Source organism: Phlebotomus papatasi, chromosome 2 (assembly GCF_024763615.1).
Source record: "Phlebotomus papatasi isolate M1 chromosome 2, Ppap_2.1, whole genome shotgun sequence".
In the NCBI taxonomy this organism is placed as follows: Eukaryota; Metazoa; Arthropoda; class Insecta; order Diptera; family Psychodidae; genus Phlebotomus; species Phlebotomus papatasi.
The window spans coordinates 81,487,199-81,504,523 of NC_077223.1; the positions used below are offsets into that span (position 1 = coordinate 81,487,199).

Below are 17,325 nucleotides of genomic sequence, written 5' to 3' on the forward strand. Positions count from 1 at the left end.
TACTTAACCAAATAGATTAATTGATTGTTAGGTTAGAACATACTGCTTTTTCAAGTAAAAAGAAAACATACTAAATAATCTAAAGTACTTATATAATATCTGTTATATCACGTTGTCTTTCAAATTACAGATGAACATTGCATTTGATCAGGCAATTAGAAAGATATTACCATTCAACATTGAAGTAGTTCTTTTAAGGTTAAGTCCAACATAACCTAACTTTTCAAAATAACCGTTTTACAGTATAAGTTAATTAAGAATAAAATGACTTTTATAAAGTGTTTTAATATTTATTATTCATTTTTTATTTTCTTTACAGATCGTTCTCACCAGCATGCACAAGTACAAGCCCCGTCTCCATGTTATCCGAACATCAGAACCCAGCCAAATTCCATGGTCACCATCGCAGGTTTTCTTCTTCCCGGACACGGACTTTGTGGCAGTAACTGCATATCAGGTTAGTCTCCAGAACGCCTCTTGAGAGCGCCATAAATGATCCTTATGAGAGTTTGTTTGTCACACAAACAGAAAGTCCTTTCTGGCGTCCATTCAATTGATCTGCCACAAGGGCTTGTTTGGATCCTCTTGAAACCCATTCTCAAGTGCTTCTCTCCCAAGTCTCTATAGAGAAATTCTTAAACGAAAGGATCGAGAAGAGGACTCTTCTCTTCTCCCGACATTTGTCACTTGTTTTCATTGTCTGGCTATCTGTCTGCCTCCGAATCTCTTCCTGTGCATTTTTTTTCTTCTCCGGAGCTTCTTTTTCGGGGTGTCTTTCTGGGCCTATCGCTCAAATCTCTGTGTTTCTCTTTCATTTGTCGGAGGACTCCGCGCGCCAAGACATTGCCGACAGAGTCCAAAACACTGTTCACTCTTCAGGGAATCTTGTTAAATGAATCGAATCTCTTTGGGCGCCAGATCGAGTTTCACGCATTGCCTTTTGTCCTAAAGCGATGTCGACGCTGTGGCGATTGCAAGAGCACAAAGTATCTATTGTCTCTGGACCATCTCTTAAATTTTCTTTCTGCATACGGCAAAATTTCAGGGGCTAATCAATAATTATTTTAAAGAAATCTTTTTTTTTTAAATTGATCAATTTTAAGATTCAAGAGACTATGAGAGCTCTAAACGGTTTATGAAATTTGTAAATAACTCGTACGTGGCATATGGATTAGACTGAATCAACCATTTTATTTATAGCAGAATATTTGCGAATTCCGAAAGTTTTCTGAAGAACTCCATTTCATTAGAAAGTTAAATTTGAGTTCTTTCATTTTCGCTATCAAGAAAAGTATTTAAAAATATTGAATTCAGAAATAAAACTTATAATATGAACCTAGTATTTATTCTGTTCCGGAATCAACTATATTCTTTCCGAAAATAAAATTACGGAATACACGGAAAGAATGAAAAATTTACTGAATTCAGAAAGCTAAAATTATATTATTTTTTGTCTTCAAAATTATTTTCTTCATTAAATTGATCCATTAATAAAATCATTAAACGGTTTTAGACTACTTTGCCTTTCGGAAAATTCTCTTGCATTTTCTATGTGCGAATTTTAAGTTAAGTAACTTTTTCATAAAAAAAAATTGCTTCTAATATCAGAGTAGGAATTTTTGTTGAAGTTTTTTATATTCCAAATATGACTTTTTACGAATTCTGAAAAAATACTTTCGCTAACTCACAGATTGACCTAAAATTAGATTTTTACAATGTTTTCTGGCAAACGAATTTTGAAAATGTTCTATAAGAGAATCCTTTTACAAGAAAAATAAACAATGTATGAATATTACAGTTTTTAAAACTTATATTCTTTTGCAGAACGAAAATTTGCAAAATAATTTTAGAAAAGGAATATGTTATTTAAAAATCTTATATTTTAATTACTTTTACTGTTCCAAAATCGGATTTATCAAAACTCATTTTAAAAAGAGATCGTTTTATTAGAATGTTATTCAGTCGAGTTTGCAGATTTTCCTATGATGAATTTGACTGAAGTCATATTTGATCAAGTATCATTTAAAAGAACTTGACATTAAACTAACTTTTCTGTACCTGAAAATTTTAAATTTTCTTCGGAATTATTTTAAAAAAAAGTTAAAAAAAACAGTAATTAGCAAAAGGAACTAAAAATGTAAAACTTTTGTTGTTCAAAATAAATTTAAAACCTTTTGAAAGTCAGTAATATTCGTACTCAGTATAATATTCCGGAAGACGCAAGATCTCTTTCGTACTAAAATTTGTTGAGTAATTTTGAAGATGATATTAAGAATTAGATGAGCCTCAAACTTATTAATATTAGTATGCAGAAAAATGTGTTTAAATCAAATCATATAGGGGAATATTGGCATGGTTCGCACAGAGTGAGCCTTCAAACAACGCAAATTTTCTCTTTATTTGCAAAGAGCTAGTTTGTCACTTCTTATCCATAAGATAAATAATTATTAAACTCATGAAACGAGATGAGAAATGGTAAGTCAGCTCTTTGCAAAAAAAGAGAAAATTCGCATCGTTTGAAGGTTCACTCTGAGCCAACCATGTCTACATTCCCCTAGAGAGAAATTTTTAAATCTTCCGGAAAAATCCGAATTGGCTTACAATATTCCGAAAATGTAAAATACTTTAATATTCTTTTATAAACTTAAAGGAATTTATTTGTTCCTCCTATCTTCTGTGATCAGTAATTTTCGTATTCAGTATAAAATTCCGGAAGATACATGATTTTTTCCGGAATAATATTTATTTAACAAATTTTATTACGGAAATAATCATTTTGAAGGTAATATTTAAGAATTAAATTAGGTGTAAATTTGTAAATATTAGTATCGAGCATAATGTGTGTAAATAAACTCTTCTGGACGGAAATTTTTCAATCTTCCGGAAAAATCCGAATTGTTCTACATTATTCAAAAAATATGAAAAAAATCCAAAATTCTTTTATTAACTTTAAGTACTTTATTTTTTCCTAATTTCTTCTGAGATCAGTAATTTTCGTATTCAGTATAATATTCCGGAAGACACATGATCGTTTTCGGAATATATGTTAAATTATTTTTAAGTTGATATTGAAGAATCAAATTAGTTACTTGTTTTAATATTATTATCCAGCATATTGTATTTATTTAAACTCTTCTGAACAGAAATTTTTAAATATTCCAGAAAAATATGCATTACCTTATATTATTCCGAAAAAAAAGTAGAATACTTCAAGATTCTTTTATTAACCTAAAGTAGTTTATTTTTTTTCTCTTTTCTTCTGGGAAAACCTTTCTTTATAATACAATACAAAGTCTGTATTATCAAGTTTCTTTGAAATTCATTGGAAAGTGTATTGTTCCTTATCAATTTAATAAGTAGCCCCTTGGCAAATTATCTCAAGTGGCTGGCGCTTCGGAAACAAACCATTCACTGAATGAATACAAGAAAAAAAAATCATTCCCAAAAGAAATGTATAAGAGAAAATTCCGCATAATTCCCTTGACAGAGACATGAAAAACGTTGCATTTAAAAAAGGAAATAAGCATAAAACAAGAGTAATCCCGCCAAATGTGGGCGATTCAATTAATTTTTGCATATAACATATAAAAAGTTGTCGTTCACACTTTTTAACATTTAGAATGGACATCAAATGGAGGGGGGGCAGAAGATGAGGCAGATCTGACTTGCTGATGACATTAATTTATACCAGAGCTCTCGCTAAATGTGCAATTAATCGATTGTGCAGAGCCATGTGCACCCAGAGGATCATCCATTTAGTCCGATGATATGCAAGAGTCATTGAAAAACCGGCGGTCTCTTCGCGCTCTAAAATTCCAATGCGGTGTGTCGGCAATATTCCAAGCAAAACTGATCTCAATGACTCTCCATCCACTGTGTAATAATTACCAGCTGTCGACTTTTTCAAACATGGAAATTATTTGATTAATCCCACTTCCAAGTGGGTGTCCAGCGAAGACCAACAACATCGGCGCCTCTCTGCGTGTTGGCTCAAACCAGTGCGTTTATCTGCAAATTACCTCACTGAAATTCCATCTAATTCCATTCAATTGATATTGAGTGCACTTCACATACATGGATAGCTACCGCTCAACTCCATTTTAAGCAGATTTTTCGCAATTTTCAATTAAAAAGCACCACTGGTTCACACGAAGAGATGCTTAAGTGCTTTTTCGTCCATGGGACATTCTCATTAAGGAGTACTGGAATTGAAGTCTTTTGTTGCAGAGAGTTTTGTCACCTCAAAGATGTTTCAGAGTTGATAGAATGGTTGTGGAGATTGTAGATAGAGATTTAAATATTAACGGTTAAAATCAACAAAACTCTGACAGAGGGAAATCCTATTAAAACCTAATAAGATTTATAATTCTCAATTTTATTCCTGTGCAGAATATCACAGAGTAATTTTTTTTTAAATAAAATGTTCCTTTTAAAGATCTGGCGAAAGTGCGAAAGTTTTTTTTTTAAATCAATTTCTAGCCAATAAAATAATAACGCTAAAAAGGACAATGGGCAGAAATGTATGGAAGCTGGGGAATCAGTGGCGCAATAGGCAAGACCGTGGGCTCTTTTGGGCGGATCTATTCCCCGGCTCGACTTACTGTTGTGAGTTCGAGTCCCGCCCGGTGCTAAAATCTGAATGTCTAATTTTGACAATTTTCATATGCAATAATAACGTAATATAATGCACCGCCTACGCCCAACAACTCCGGGAGCATGGAAGAAGCATCCACACAGCGGGGAAGGCGCTCCTGGGCGGTCTACAATGGACTTAGCAGATTCTTCCAACACGGGATATGGACATTGATTGTAAAAATGATTACCTTGTATTACAATATCTCGATACGATTAATAATATGGAAGCTGGTCCAACCCTTCGCCAGAGATGAGACTAGGCCCATTTTGTAGATATTAGTGTATGACTTAAAAATTACCGAGACCCAAGTCAAAGTCAGTTCTTGGAAAATTAACGATATACTTATGAAAATTCTCAACTTTGATAATTTATTACTCGAAAACGACGTGCCCGATCTTAACGTAATTCAGCTCAAAGTCGATATACGACTTAGGGTAAGTGCGCCAAATTTCGGCATAGTTGCATGTAAGCACCGAAGACCTAAGTTTGAAATGCAATATTTTTAATTCATATTGATATTTTTTGTTACCTCTTTTTCGGGAGGGTTGTGTGGAACCTTGAAAATTAGTTTATCATCTTTGTTTTCCTTAAATCACTTCCTAAAATATTTAAAAATTAATAAAAATATGGACATTGCTTTGGGTAGTATTCCGGCCACTTTGTGTGAAATACCGGCCACCTTTTTTCTGACCACCTTTTGTAACGCAACGGATAGAAAATTTCAAAACGTCAAACGGAACGAGTTTAATATTTAGTTTAATACGTTTATATGATCTACAAGCCCTGAGCATGTGTAGCATCTCAAATTTACGCGCAGATTCCCGTAGCAATTTGCCCTTACTGAACTCTTCCATGGCCTTTTCCACATCATCTTTTTCATAGAAGCGATGGTATTTTTCTATAGACATTGTAGAACACAGAAATTGAAAAAAAAACACAAAATTAATAAGAAATTTAGGAAAGCAAAAGATGTTGCCGGAATAGGCAACACTACCTCACCGGAGAGACGTTCACAAAGTATATACTTTTTTACGCGAAATACAGGATCCAGCTAGGAAATTTTACCCGAAAAAGATTGATTCACTATTAACATAAACAGAAACAATCTTTAATGAAAACTAATCAATTTTCATGAAAACCTTCTGCACTTCATCACAAATCACAAGACTGTTAAAAAAACAAGCGATTTATCACATTTTTTGAAAAACTCTTACCACACTGAGACAACGCAATTTAAATTCAAACTATACCTAAAATTTAACGGTCTTTGTGTTAATACATCCTAAAATGAATAAACATTTAAAAGCAAAATGAATTCATTGACTATTCGAAGATTACATACATAATTTTAATTAATTTATTTGCATGGCCGAAATTACACTAAAAGTGGCCGAAATTAGAAGCTGGCAGAAATTCGGCACACTTCCCCTAAGCTTTAAATAAATATTTTTAGATTTTTCCTCTGATTGGTGCATCTGGTAGCTCCCATACAAACTTTTCCTGTTTTAAAGTAATCGAGCATTGCAAGGCAATAAGACGAAAACTTTTTTCGTGTATTGGGAAACCACCGGTATTTTCGGAGTCCTTGGTGTGTCTTCAACATATCTCCCGAAGAAATTTATAGTCCATCACGTCAAGTTTCTACGATATCTTAAAGTAAGAGTTCTTAAGGAATGGGTAGACCTATTTTATGAAACTTTCTTTTTTTCTCAATAACAGCGTATTCCAAGTTGTTGGCGTAAAAGAACGATTTTGAAAGGAGAACTCAAGGAACATTTCCTAGAAACCATTTCCCTATCTCTCCATTTTCCATGTAATCATCCGGAATTTTCTCAAATATCTTTGAATATCCTTTAATTGCATTAAAAGTATTGCATCTCCTCCTTAATATTCTCCTAAGTAAAGGTGCTAGGCTTCTTGAAGATCATAGGGTCGAAAAGGGGCTGTTATCAAAAAAAAAAACACAAAAAGTTCAGAGTATAGTGGCTTTCTTAACATATTTTTACTCTGAACTTATTATTCAAAGTTTCTGAATAACGAGATCTTTCAGGGCCCTTCGAGCTTAAGAGGTTTCAACTTTCAACTTCAAAGAAAATATTTCTGCATTGGAGACATTTCTCTACGGACAATCCTTGTTATGAATTTGGGGGATAATCAAATTTTTTTGGAAGATTTATGAGGAAGATCTGGAAAATTTCAGGGAAAATGGAATGATAAAGCGGTTTGTTCTAGACAAATCTTCCTTGAGCCTTCCTTACAAATTGTTCTTTGAAACAACCAATATAATATAAACCCTTACTGTATAAATATAAAAAAAGTTTTGTTAGAAAATACGTCACATATTTTATGTTCTAGTGCTTTTCTACATCCTTTTGAGGTTGGTCCCGGAACAAAAGTTGTTACTTTTAATGGTACACTAACAGAAAACCGAAAAAGTCAAAATAACATTCCGGAAAAGTTAATTTTATCCTGCTGTATTGATCCGAAATCGGTGTAAATATTACCCTTTTTAGGTATATTAGAGGTTAAAGTTATCCCTTTCATGTTAATTTTACCCTTGAAAAGGTGTAAAATTAACATTAAAAAATCTTGACATGTTTTTACACCTAAAAGGTGTTAAAATTCTGTGGAAAAAAAGTTACTCGCAGTCACTTTTTTTTCTCAGTGTATACTTAAGTCTAATTTGTGGCGAAAGTTTGGACCATTTTGCTCATTGCCCTTTACGAAGTTTTGCGTCAAGTCTGAGACCAATAACAATAAATATCCGAAATCTAAATCTAAATTATTTTTCTTAATCGAATAAATATTAATTTGGGCTTAGGAACTGAGGTAAATTGTTACTCTAATCGATAGGTAATTCATCACAAGGAGATTCATTGAAGTTCTTTTCCAAAACATTTTTACGCAAACATGAATCAACTAATAATTCTTTCGGTTTTGAGGAAAAAAAGTAATAGATAACATCAGGGAATTGAAGTTACATCCTTCTTAAGATCCCAACTAGACTTTGAGTGATTGTAGAGTTTGAAGAATGGCAGGTACTTTAAGCAAAAAAAATATCACCCTTGGAAGTACCTCTGAGCTCAAAATATGACGAATGAGTGTCCAAAGTCACGCCCTAGACCCATCTGTTCCTTAATATTTTTGCCAAGAGATTATTGAGGGAAAATGAGAAAAATTTCAAACCAGCAGAATGTCTAGAGGCGTATGTATATTACAAATATTTATCTTATTTTTTTTAAATCCTAATGAGGGAGGGATGAATTGGGTAAAATGTTGAGTGAGAGTAAGTCAATTGGTCTATATGACTGTTTGGTCTTTTCGAAGGTGAGAGGTAGTCTACGGGGCTTCGATTAGGGGATGAGTCTGTCTAGCTTAAGGCTAAATTAAGAAAATACTTTAAATAATTAGGATAACAATTAGGCTCTGTGTCTAATGAATTTTGATGACTTTTTGCAAAAGAAAGAATGAATTTTCAACAATGTTTTACGCTTATCTTAAGCCCTACTTCAGTTCGTATCTTAAGCCCTATCTAAAGCCCTACTTCAATGGCCTAATTGATCATGATTCTCAGCGGCAAATTATCGGCTGGCTTTCAAGGCAGGTTTTGCCGCAGAAAACCTGCCAATCTCCATGTCCAATTAATAACTTTTGTCATGTCTTTGACAATCTTCATCTCCAGTCTCAGTGAAATATTATATCACAAACCCGATGGTGCTGGAAATCTTCAATGCAGAAAACATTCATATTTGTCACATTGAATCATCTCAGGTGCACATGGCGTGGAAGAGACTGATTTTATAGGTGAACCACGAAAATTGCCCCTTTCGAGGATTTCGCATCTTGACGTGTGAATCCCTTAGGTTAGAAAAAAAACTACACAGAACCGTCGCAAAATCTAAATGCAGTTGACTGAACACTTTTTGTGTCCAGTGCCAGGAGAAGATCTTGTATACCCAGGACAGTCTGGTGATCCATATTTCAAAGAGATCCACCCGAAAAAGCCGCTCGTCGCCTTTTGCGAAAGAAAAAAAAAGGAATGACGGTGAGGAGGATCAAGAGCTAATCCAAGAGCGGTACTTTGATCTGATCACACGCTCCACTGACTTATTAGACATTCTCTCTTGTCCTCCCCATCTTCCTCTCAATGCACTTTTATATCTCTATCTATGAGCCCTTTTTTTGCCACTGTCTATCCACGGATCTTCTTCACCTCCTAACCATCCCTTCAGAGATCCTCTACTGAGCAAGGATCTTCCCAACTGTATGAAATGGGACTTTTTGCACTATTTCTCGCGTGATCTTGAGGATGATTCCTTGCGTGACGCAGCATGTGGCTTTCGGCAGAGATGAAAACACTTCAGATGCAAGATACCAATCAATATTCAAATCAATTGATTAATGCACACGCGTTTTGATATTTCTGACATTATCTCGATGAACACGAATTATTACATATTTGTGTACAAGATTGCAGATGCCAATGATTGGATATTGAATTTTATTGATCATTTCTTAATTTTCTTATTTTGGTTTTGTTGATTTTTGATTAGGGGAGGATGAGGCTGGTTCAAGCAATGGGATGGGGTTGATAATCTCAAGTAGGCGGTAAACAAATCTGCCACTCATAATATACTTTGGGTGTCGATCAACAGATCTTGGAGACTGACCGGTGTGATTAGTTGATCTTGGAGAATTATTGGCACGATTAACCGATTTTGGATACTGATCGAAGTGATCAATCGATCTGCCACTCATTGTTAGAGAGCATAGGGCCATATCAAAGAAAGGGATGCAACTATTAGGGCCTTGATAGACCTGAGGATTAGCCGAGAGTCGCCTTAGCGTAATTATATTAGAAATAATGGTTAAACTATATTTCCATAATTTTCCACTAAGTCATCTCTCGGCTCAAGTCGTTAGTGTGTCTAAGGGCCTCGACATACTTAAGGATTAGCCGAGAGACGGCTTAGCGTATTTATATTCGCAATAATGATTAAACTACATTTCCATAATTTTCCACTAAGTAATCTCTCGACTTAAGTCGTTAGTGTGTCTAGGGCATAACGCCCTAGACACACTTATGACTTAAGCCGAGAGAAGACTTAGTAGAAAATGATGGAAATAATGTCTAACCAATATTTCGAATATAATTACGCTAAGCCATCTCTCGGCTAATCCTCAGGTCTGCAAGGCCCTAATGCATTAGTCTGAAATAGGCGGTAAACAATTCTGCCACTCACGGTACATTTTGGGTGTCGATGTCGATCAAGCGATATTGGAAATTTATCGGTGCGATCGGACAATTTTGGATATTGGTTAACGCCATTAACCGCCCCTAAAAACTAACTGCCACGATCCGTCGATCTTGGAAACTGATCGATGCGACAAGCCGTTTTCTGGAGACTTATCAGCGCGATTATCCGATTTTAGAAACACATCGGCACGATCAGTCGATCTGCCACTCATGGTTAGGGCGGATAATCATTGTTTCAAGGAAAGGGATGGAGTTGTTAATCTCAAATAGGCGGTAAACACCTGGCACTCATGGCCCACTTTGAATGCCAATTAGCCGATCTTTGAGAATGATCGGCGTATAGTCAAGTGTGTTAATCCGGGCGCTTCGCTATCTGGATCATTTATGACTAATCCACTTAAAATAATATTTTTATTTTTATTTCTGTGATATAGTCACTACAGTAACATAATATAACTATACACGTTTGAGAAAATGCAAAAATAATATTTTTATCCATTAAATAAGTGAGTGTAATCGACTTATTTCAATCTTGTGACAGCTGGTTGATTGAAAACATTTATTGTTTTTTCCTTGTGAAAAAAGTATTTTAAATCCAAAGATTTAATTAAAAATGAATTAGCGAAAAGGCGACCCAATTAGTGCATGCTGACTTATTTCAGTATTATCATTATTTTATAAATTTTCTTTAATAATTTTTGATATTTTTTTTATATTATGTTTCTCAATGGAACAGTGAATAATTCTATGGATTTAGAAGAAGTAAAAAAGAATTTCATTAGTCCAAAAACAAGCGTTTAGGTAGCATTCTTCGGAAAACGATCCAGTTACCCCACCTTACTATAATTAGCCGATCTTGGAGTATGATAGGCGTGATCACCGGTCTTGAAGACTGATCGGTGCGGTCAGCTAATCTGTCATTTGATTTTAGAGACTGATCGGCAAGTTCAACCGATCTTGGCGAATTATCATCGTGATCAACCGACCTTTACCCTCACGTTGGTTTGTTGACCATACCTGTTCACCGCCTGATCACAAACCATGTTAAATAAAATACAGTTAAGCTCACTAACTGAGGACGTATTCCTGAGAAATATTCATTTTCCTAACATCATGTATCTGTGATACTGATACTGACCCTCTCTCCTCTAATTTAAATCCCTGGAACAAAATCACAATTTCCAATGCATTTCTCGATGGAATGCTAAACCTCCTTCTTGCAAAATTAAGACAGCAACAGGATCATTAAAGGTAGAGTTAACAATGAATTGAAGAATGGAAAGGTCGAACAATGATGTCGTGCGGTGAAATCATGACTGCAAGTGTTCCTAATTTTTAATTGAGGTTTGTGGTGAACAGGAAGCGATTTCATGGGCAAGAAATCACTTATTGTTCATCTGCAAAGTTGAGAAAAGAGCGGAACTATACTGAGAGTAGTATTAATGTACTGATTGGTACTTAAGATGTAACAAGTTAATTAATGCAATTAACTCCTAAACCATTAAATTAACCCAATTTTAAGCTCAATTTCCTAACAGATTTTCTTTCTTCTTTCCAGAACGACCACATAACCAAGCTGAAGATCGACAATAATCCCTTCGCTAAAGGTTTTCGGGAGACCGGTCAGTCGAGGTGTAAACGCAAAACGGCTACATTAGGTTCTGGTGGTGGCAATGGCGCCGGATCATCTATAACCCTCAAATCAAACGTATCTCTAATGGCGACTTCACTAAAGTCCGCCAAGAGTGACCCAACAATGGCTCACAGTGCAACGACGGCTGAGGAAGCAGGACGTCATCCGCCGAAGAGGAAGCGAGCTAATAGCTCTTCTGGGTCAGTTTCCTCCCTCGATGACAGCGGCCTCTCAATCTGCGGCAGCTCCAGTCGGACAAGTTCACCCTCCACCAATACAGAAGAAGCCTCACCAGCCCGTTCGATGGCCCCCACAGGACCAGGGTCAGAACTCGAAGCCATGCGAGGCCTCCAAGCACCACCGGAAACCATTTTACAGCACTACAGTGCCGCCGCGGCTGCGAGATCCAACTGGATTGACTTTGCTCTGTACTTCTCGAGAGTCTCAGGCCTACCACTAAACCCCTACCAACATCCCGTACCACATCACCCACAAGCAGCCGGCTACGAATTACTAGGTGCCTATGGACCTCAGTACCCACCTCTAGCCGCCGCTGCAACTCCCTTCGGCGGCAATGTCCTGATGCACCTGGCTGCGGCTCACAACCTGAGATCACCTAGCAGTCCCCACTCACCCACCCACCATGGCGCCGATTCGGCTCGCAGCGCCAAGAGCAGCTTCACCATCGACGCCATTTTAGGGCGAGAGGAGCAAAACTAATGGAGCCACTTAGGATGATACTCCTTTGACTGAACCGGTGCATTTTCTTTCACTCACAATTTGTGGATTTTTTTTTTGTAAAATACTCTGAGAGAAGCATTGTTTGTAAGGCGCATTTTTATGAATGTTACAAAACTTTACAAAATTGTACGAACTGTGTGGAGGATATTCAGAGGACTTTCAAGAAAAGGAAAGCTTATCAAAAGGTTTGCATTGAGGGATATTTTTGGTATTTGTGGGGTAATATTTGGGAATACGGAAAGCCTAAATGAGTATGCAATTTTATATGATGACTACAAATTGTGCTTACGTCTTCAATAGTTTTAAAATTTCGATCTAACTGACAATTAAAACGTTCAGAGCAGAAGTGGTCTCCTTTGTGTGCATTTCCCTATTAAAATAGTCCACTTCTGTTCTGAGCGTCCCAATTGTTTTAAATAAGGCGTAGACTGAGCTCTCCGTTTTTTTTTAGAGTTCCAATATAACACAGAGCTCCCAATAATCGGCTTGTGACCAAAAAAGACGGAAAAAACCTTGAGAGAAGGGGCATTTTTAACATTCCCGCATATTTGACAGCTGTCACCTGAATATCGGAGAGTTCTATGTACTCGGCTCTCCGATATTCAGATGACATTTGTTAGATTGATACCGAATTGGGCATTTGTTTTTCCAAAATACAAAACGTAGCAGTTTTATCTCTTCAAAATCGTTATGATTCAATAAAGACATATTTTATGCTTTCTGAAAAAATTTGAACTATTTGCATTGATTTAAAAGCAGTTTTTTTTATTTTCTTTAAATTTATTTACATATTTTTTAATAACTGGTTTTGAACATGAACCTTCAAAAGCAAATCGGTTTAAATCGTTTTGGCGTTGAGTATTATGATCAGCGCACAATAACTTTTGTTTGTAAACATGTTTTCAAAAATTTTTATAAGAATGAGCGAGATGACTAGATCTAGATCTCACTCACTCTCATTGAAATGTCAAAAACATAATTTACAAAATAAAAGTTATTGTGTGTTGGGCATTATGCCCAGCGCACAATAACTTTTGTTTATAAACATGTTTTCAAAATTTCCTATGAGAATGAGCGAGATGACTAGATCTAGATCTCACTCACTCTCATTGAAATGTCAAAAACATGTTTACTAAACAAAAGTTATTGTGCGTTGGGCATTATAGTATCTTATTTTGTTTGGCATTGATATTTGTTGCAAACTGCGATATATTTCACTTCCTTATTTAACAAACTAAAAAATTACAAAGAGCTCTTCGATATTCTGCTTTTAGATATTCGTGCTGTCAAACGCACGAGAAAGTTAGAAAATGCTCCTTCTGGAATGGACTTTTATCTATCATTTTCGATCCAATCAGCCGAATATCGGAGTCGAAGAGCTCTGTGTAAAGACAATCTTAACCGGTACAAAGTCATAATAAATCGTTATATCGTTGATATAACCGTGATATCGATGACTATGATATTCTCTTAATTTATTCTAAGATTACTGACTTCATGATACCTTTTAGATTAGAAAAATTTCAAGATGATCAATATTTCCCTCCTTTTCTTAAACATATTGCACATTCCTATCCTACTATTGCACAGTCAAATCCAAATTGGATTAATTGTGATGTTTAAAAGAAGAAGATGAGTGCGAAAGAGTGGGACAGAAATAAGCAATCGTTTGAGAAAGAAAGGGATGAAAAATTTTGATTTTATGACAACTTCTAATTTAAAAGGTGTGACAGAGGCTTAGAAAAGCTTATTAAATCTTTAAGTTAATACGCACAGTAAATTAAGTATCAAAATGGCTAAAATTATTGATTATCAGTGTTTTCAGTATTTCTCTGTGGTTAAAGATTCAAAATAATCTCAAAATCAGTTTCAAAATTACAGACAGCTTAATGAAGTTCAAATGTTCAATTTCCACTTAGTTATTATGAATTTTAATTCGTTTTCGCTTAAAATCTTAAATTAAATTGACACTTTAACCTCAAAGTTCTTTGTCTTAGAACACAAATCAACTTTTACGGCTCCTGATTTCATGAAATTTCATGAAATCAAAATTCACATCACTTTCTTTCTCACACGTTTTACATATATCTATCTCATTCTTTCGCGCTCGAAAGTAGATTGAAATAAATTTAAAATGGTCTGATGTTTAAATGAAAAAGAAGAGTCCGAAAGTGTGGGATAGACATATGCAAAACGTTTGAGAATGAAAAATGTGTGAATTTCGATTACATGAAATTTTCCTGTAATCCTACATGAAATTACATGAAATTTTCCTGTAATGTAAGGTGTGCCGGAGCCATTAAGAATCGATTTGAAGATATAAGGGTTAAAGATTTATCTAAAAATTGAAGAGAAAGCATGTTTCATGCTGACTTACTGAGCGCGTTCAAATCGGTCACAAAACCGCAAGAGTTTAAGCATTTCAAATATTTTCTTACACCAATTTTCAACAAAGAAATAAAGAAATTCAAAATAATTTTTAATTTCGATCATCGTTTGTTACAATTTTAAAAAGAATATCAATATTCCGAAACGTTTAATGCGTCCTTTATTCTTTTTATCTTTTTTACCTTAATTTTAATATTGATTCCAGAATTGAAACCTCAAAACCGATTCGATTCAACCTTTATTAAAAATAAAATGAAAAAATATTAAAATTTGATGAAATATCTCAATTCTGAAATCCAATTTCGTTTCCGAATTGCAATTTTTGAATATCTTGGATTTTTGATACAATTTCAGCACACCTTTTCTTTCAGATCGATAAAATTTCATGAAATAGAAATTCGCGTCAAAATGGACTTAACATGTACTGAACTAAATTTAATTTGGTTTGATGTTCAAAAGAAGAAGAAGAAGAGTGAAACAGAATATAACAGATCTGCATAATTAAGAAAGAAAGGGATGTGAATTTTGACTTATAATGAAATTTTCCTAATCTAAAAGGTGTGCCGATGCCTAAGTCATAACAAGATATTTAAATGATAATGGCTGCGGCACACCTTTTAGATCAGGAAAATTTCATCAAGTCGAAATTCGAATGGCTTTCCTTCTCACATGTTTTGCTTATGACTATCACATTTTTTCGCATACCAAATTCGATTGAGCTAAATTGAATTTCAAGTGATGTTTAAAAGAAGAAGGAGAGTGCGGTAGAATGAAAAAGACATATTCAAAGCATGTGAGAAAAAAGGGATTCGAATTTCGACTTCATGAAATTTTCCTGATCTAAAAGGTATTCTAGAGCTATAAATTTCTTCATTTGAAATCAATAAAATTGTTATATTCTGTTAATTTTTGCAATCTCTTAATATTGCCGTCAAAATTGAGGTAAACATTGTCGTTTTGCAAGAAATTTAATTATCAAACATACCAAAAATACTAAATTAAACAAATTCTCTGACAAATCGTAAATTTTTCCTGGTTAATGCAAACCTTTTAGGTAAGCTAATTGAATCTCTGAATGGATCAAAAAGCATCAAAAGTGCCTCAAATGAATGGGAAAGTGAGGCAAGACGCCCACTAAATAAGTATAATGTGCTTTATATAGAATAATAAATAAATAATTTAGTGCCATTAAATGTGTGAAAGAGACGGATGATTTTGAAAAAGAAAAAGAATTTCCATAAAATCTAAATTTATAATATTAATTCCTATAGGACATTAATGTTTGTTAAATACATTTCCTCCATGCAACAAGATTCCAACAACATCGTCTCACCTTTTTCTGTATTATATAGATATTTTACATGATAGATACCCTTAGAAAATCATAATTGTATTTATAAGTTAAGACTAAATGTATTTCATTTAAGTGCAATGGCAAACATTTATTTTTTCTTTGTTTTTGTAAGATGATTCTTTTCTGTAATCTCCTGTTTGTGCCCCCAAACAATTTGAATTATTATTATTTATTTTGTGTAAAACTTCATAATATTGTCCTGGAAATGCCAATCCCGGCAATTTATGAGGTCTAAGGCTAGAAAAACGGCATTTAATAAAATGGAATAGAAACAAACCCCTTCAGTTATACTCAGAAAAAGCAAAAAAATTGTTCAGTGAATAAAAAATAAAATGTGAAATGGTTAAAGATTATTCTGTATGTCCAAAGAGAATAAATATTTTTGTAAATAAAGCCCACTCGTCTATTTATTTAACACACCTCCCTCCGAGCCACAAAGAAAAAGCATTCCGCCAAAGACACTGAGGATAGTCCCTGGAAGGTGTTTGAACAACTGATCCGCAACATCTTCAACGAAATACTCAAGCCTTTAATAGACATTTTATCACTTCCTCCCTATTAAGTGACCACTTTTGACGGAGATTGTGTCTTAATTAACGCAATTTTAATACTCTGTTTCCCAGGGCAATTCACGAAAAAAAAACACCAGAACGATCTTAGATTTTTATGTTCTTTGCCATGGCGGATTTTTTTAATCGGTTGAGCAGTTTCTCAGGAAAAGGCAATTGATTGAACTTCAATCGGTGCTTTTGCTCAAGAGCGACGTTGATTGATTGAATTAGGCGGATGATTTGAGTGATCAGACAAAGAAGAGCGAATTGTGACGATTATAGATTGGGTAAGAATTTTCTTATATACCTATTTTCTTCCATTTTGAATGTTTTGAAAGAAATAAAAGTCTTCAGAAGAACCGACCGTTGTGAAAAGAATTTTCAAAATTATATTTAGGTCTTCTATGTAATCTTTATAATCCTTACAAGAGCTTTTTTCTAATTGTAGTTTACTCATTAGTTTGTCTTAAAGTTAAAGCTTTTCTACTAAATAAAACTTCAAATAGTAATCATCATTACTCCTGGATTCTAAGAACTAATAAAGAGATCATAAGAAAGAATAAACATTTTTGGACGGTATAATATTTTCGTTTACACTAAATAACTTTTTTAAAAAAAGGGGTACCAAAGGCGCCCAGCTTTGCGGAATACTTAAACTCGTAATTTGTATGAGCAACATTGTGAGGAGGCGTAGACTCCGAGGCAGACCTAAGACAAGGTGGGTGAATCAAATCCAGGATTCCAGGATCTTGCCTTGGAGCACCT

General features: G+C 34.6%; 1 protein-coding gene across 1 annotated transcript in view; it reads left to right on the plus strand.

The window, feature by feature from the left end:
* LOC129804654 (T-box transcription factor TBX6-like) overlaps positions 1 to 12,295 on the plus strand; it is a 117,450-nt gene extending 105,155 nt beyond the window's left edge. The window contains exons 4-5 of the mRNA XM_055852183.1: positions 320 to 457; positions 11,452 to 12,295. Coding sequence (XP_055708158.1) covers positions 320 to 457; positions 11,452 to 12,246 — 933 coding nt within the window. The 3' untranslated portion in view covers positions 12,247 to 12,295. The remainder of the gene's footprint in view (positions 1 to 319; positions 458 to 11,451) is intronic.
* Positions 12,296 to 17,325: the final 5,030 nt, after the last annotated feature.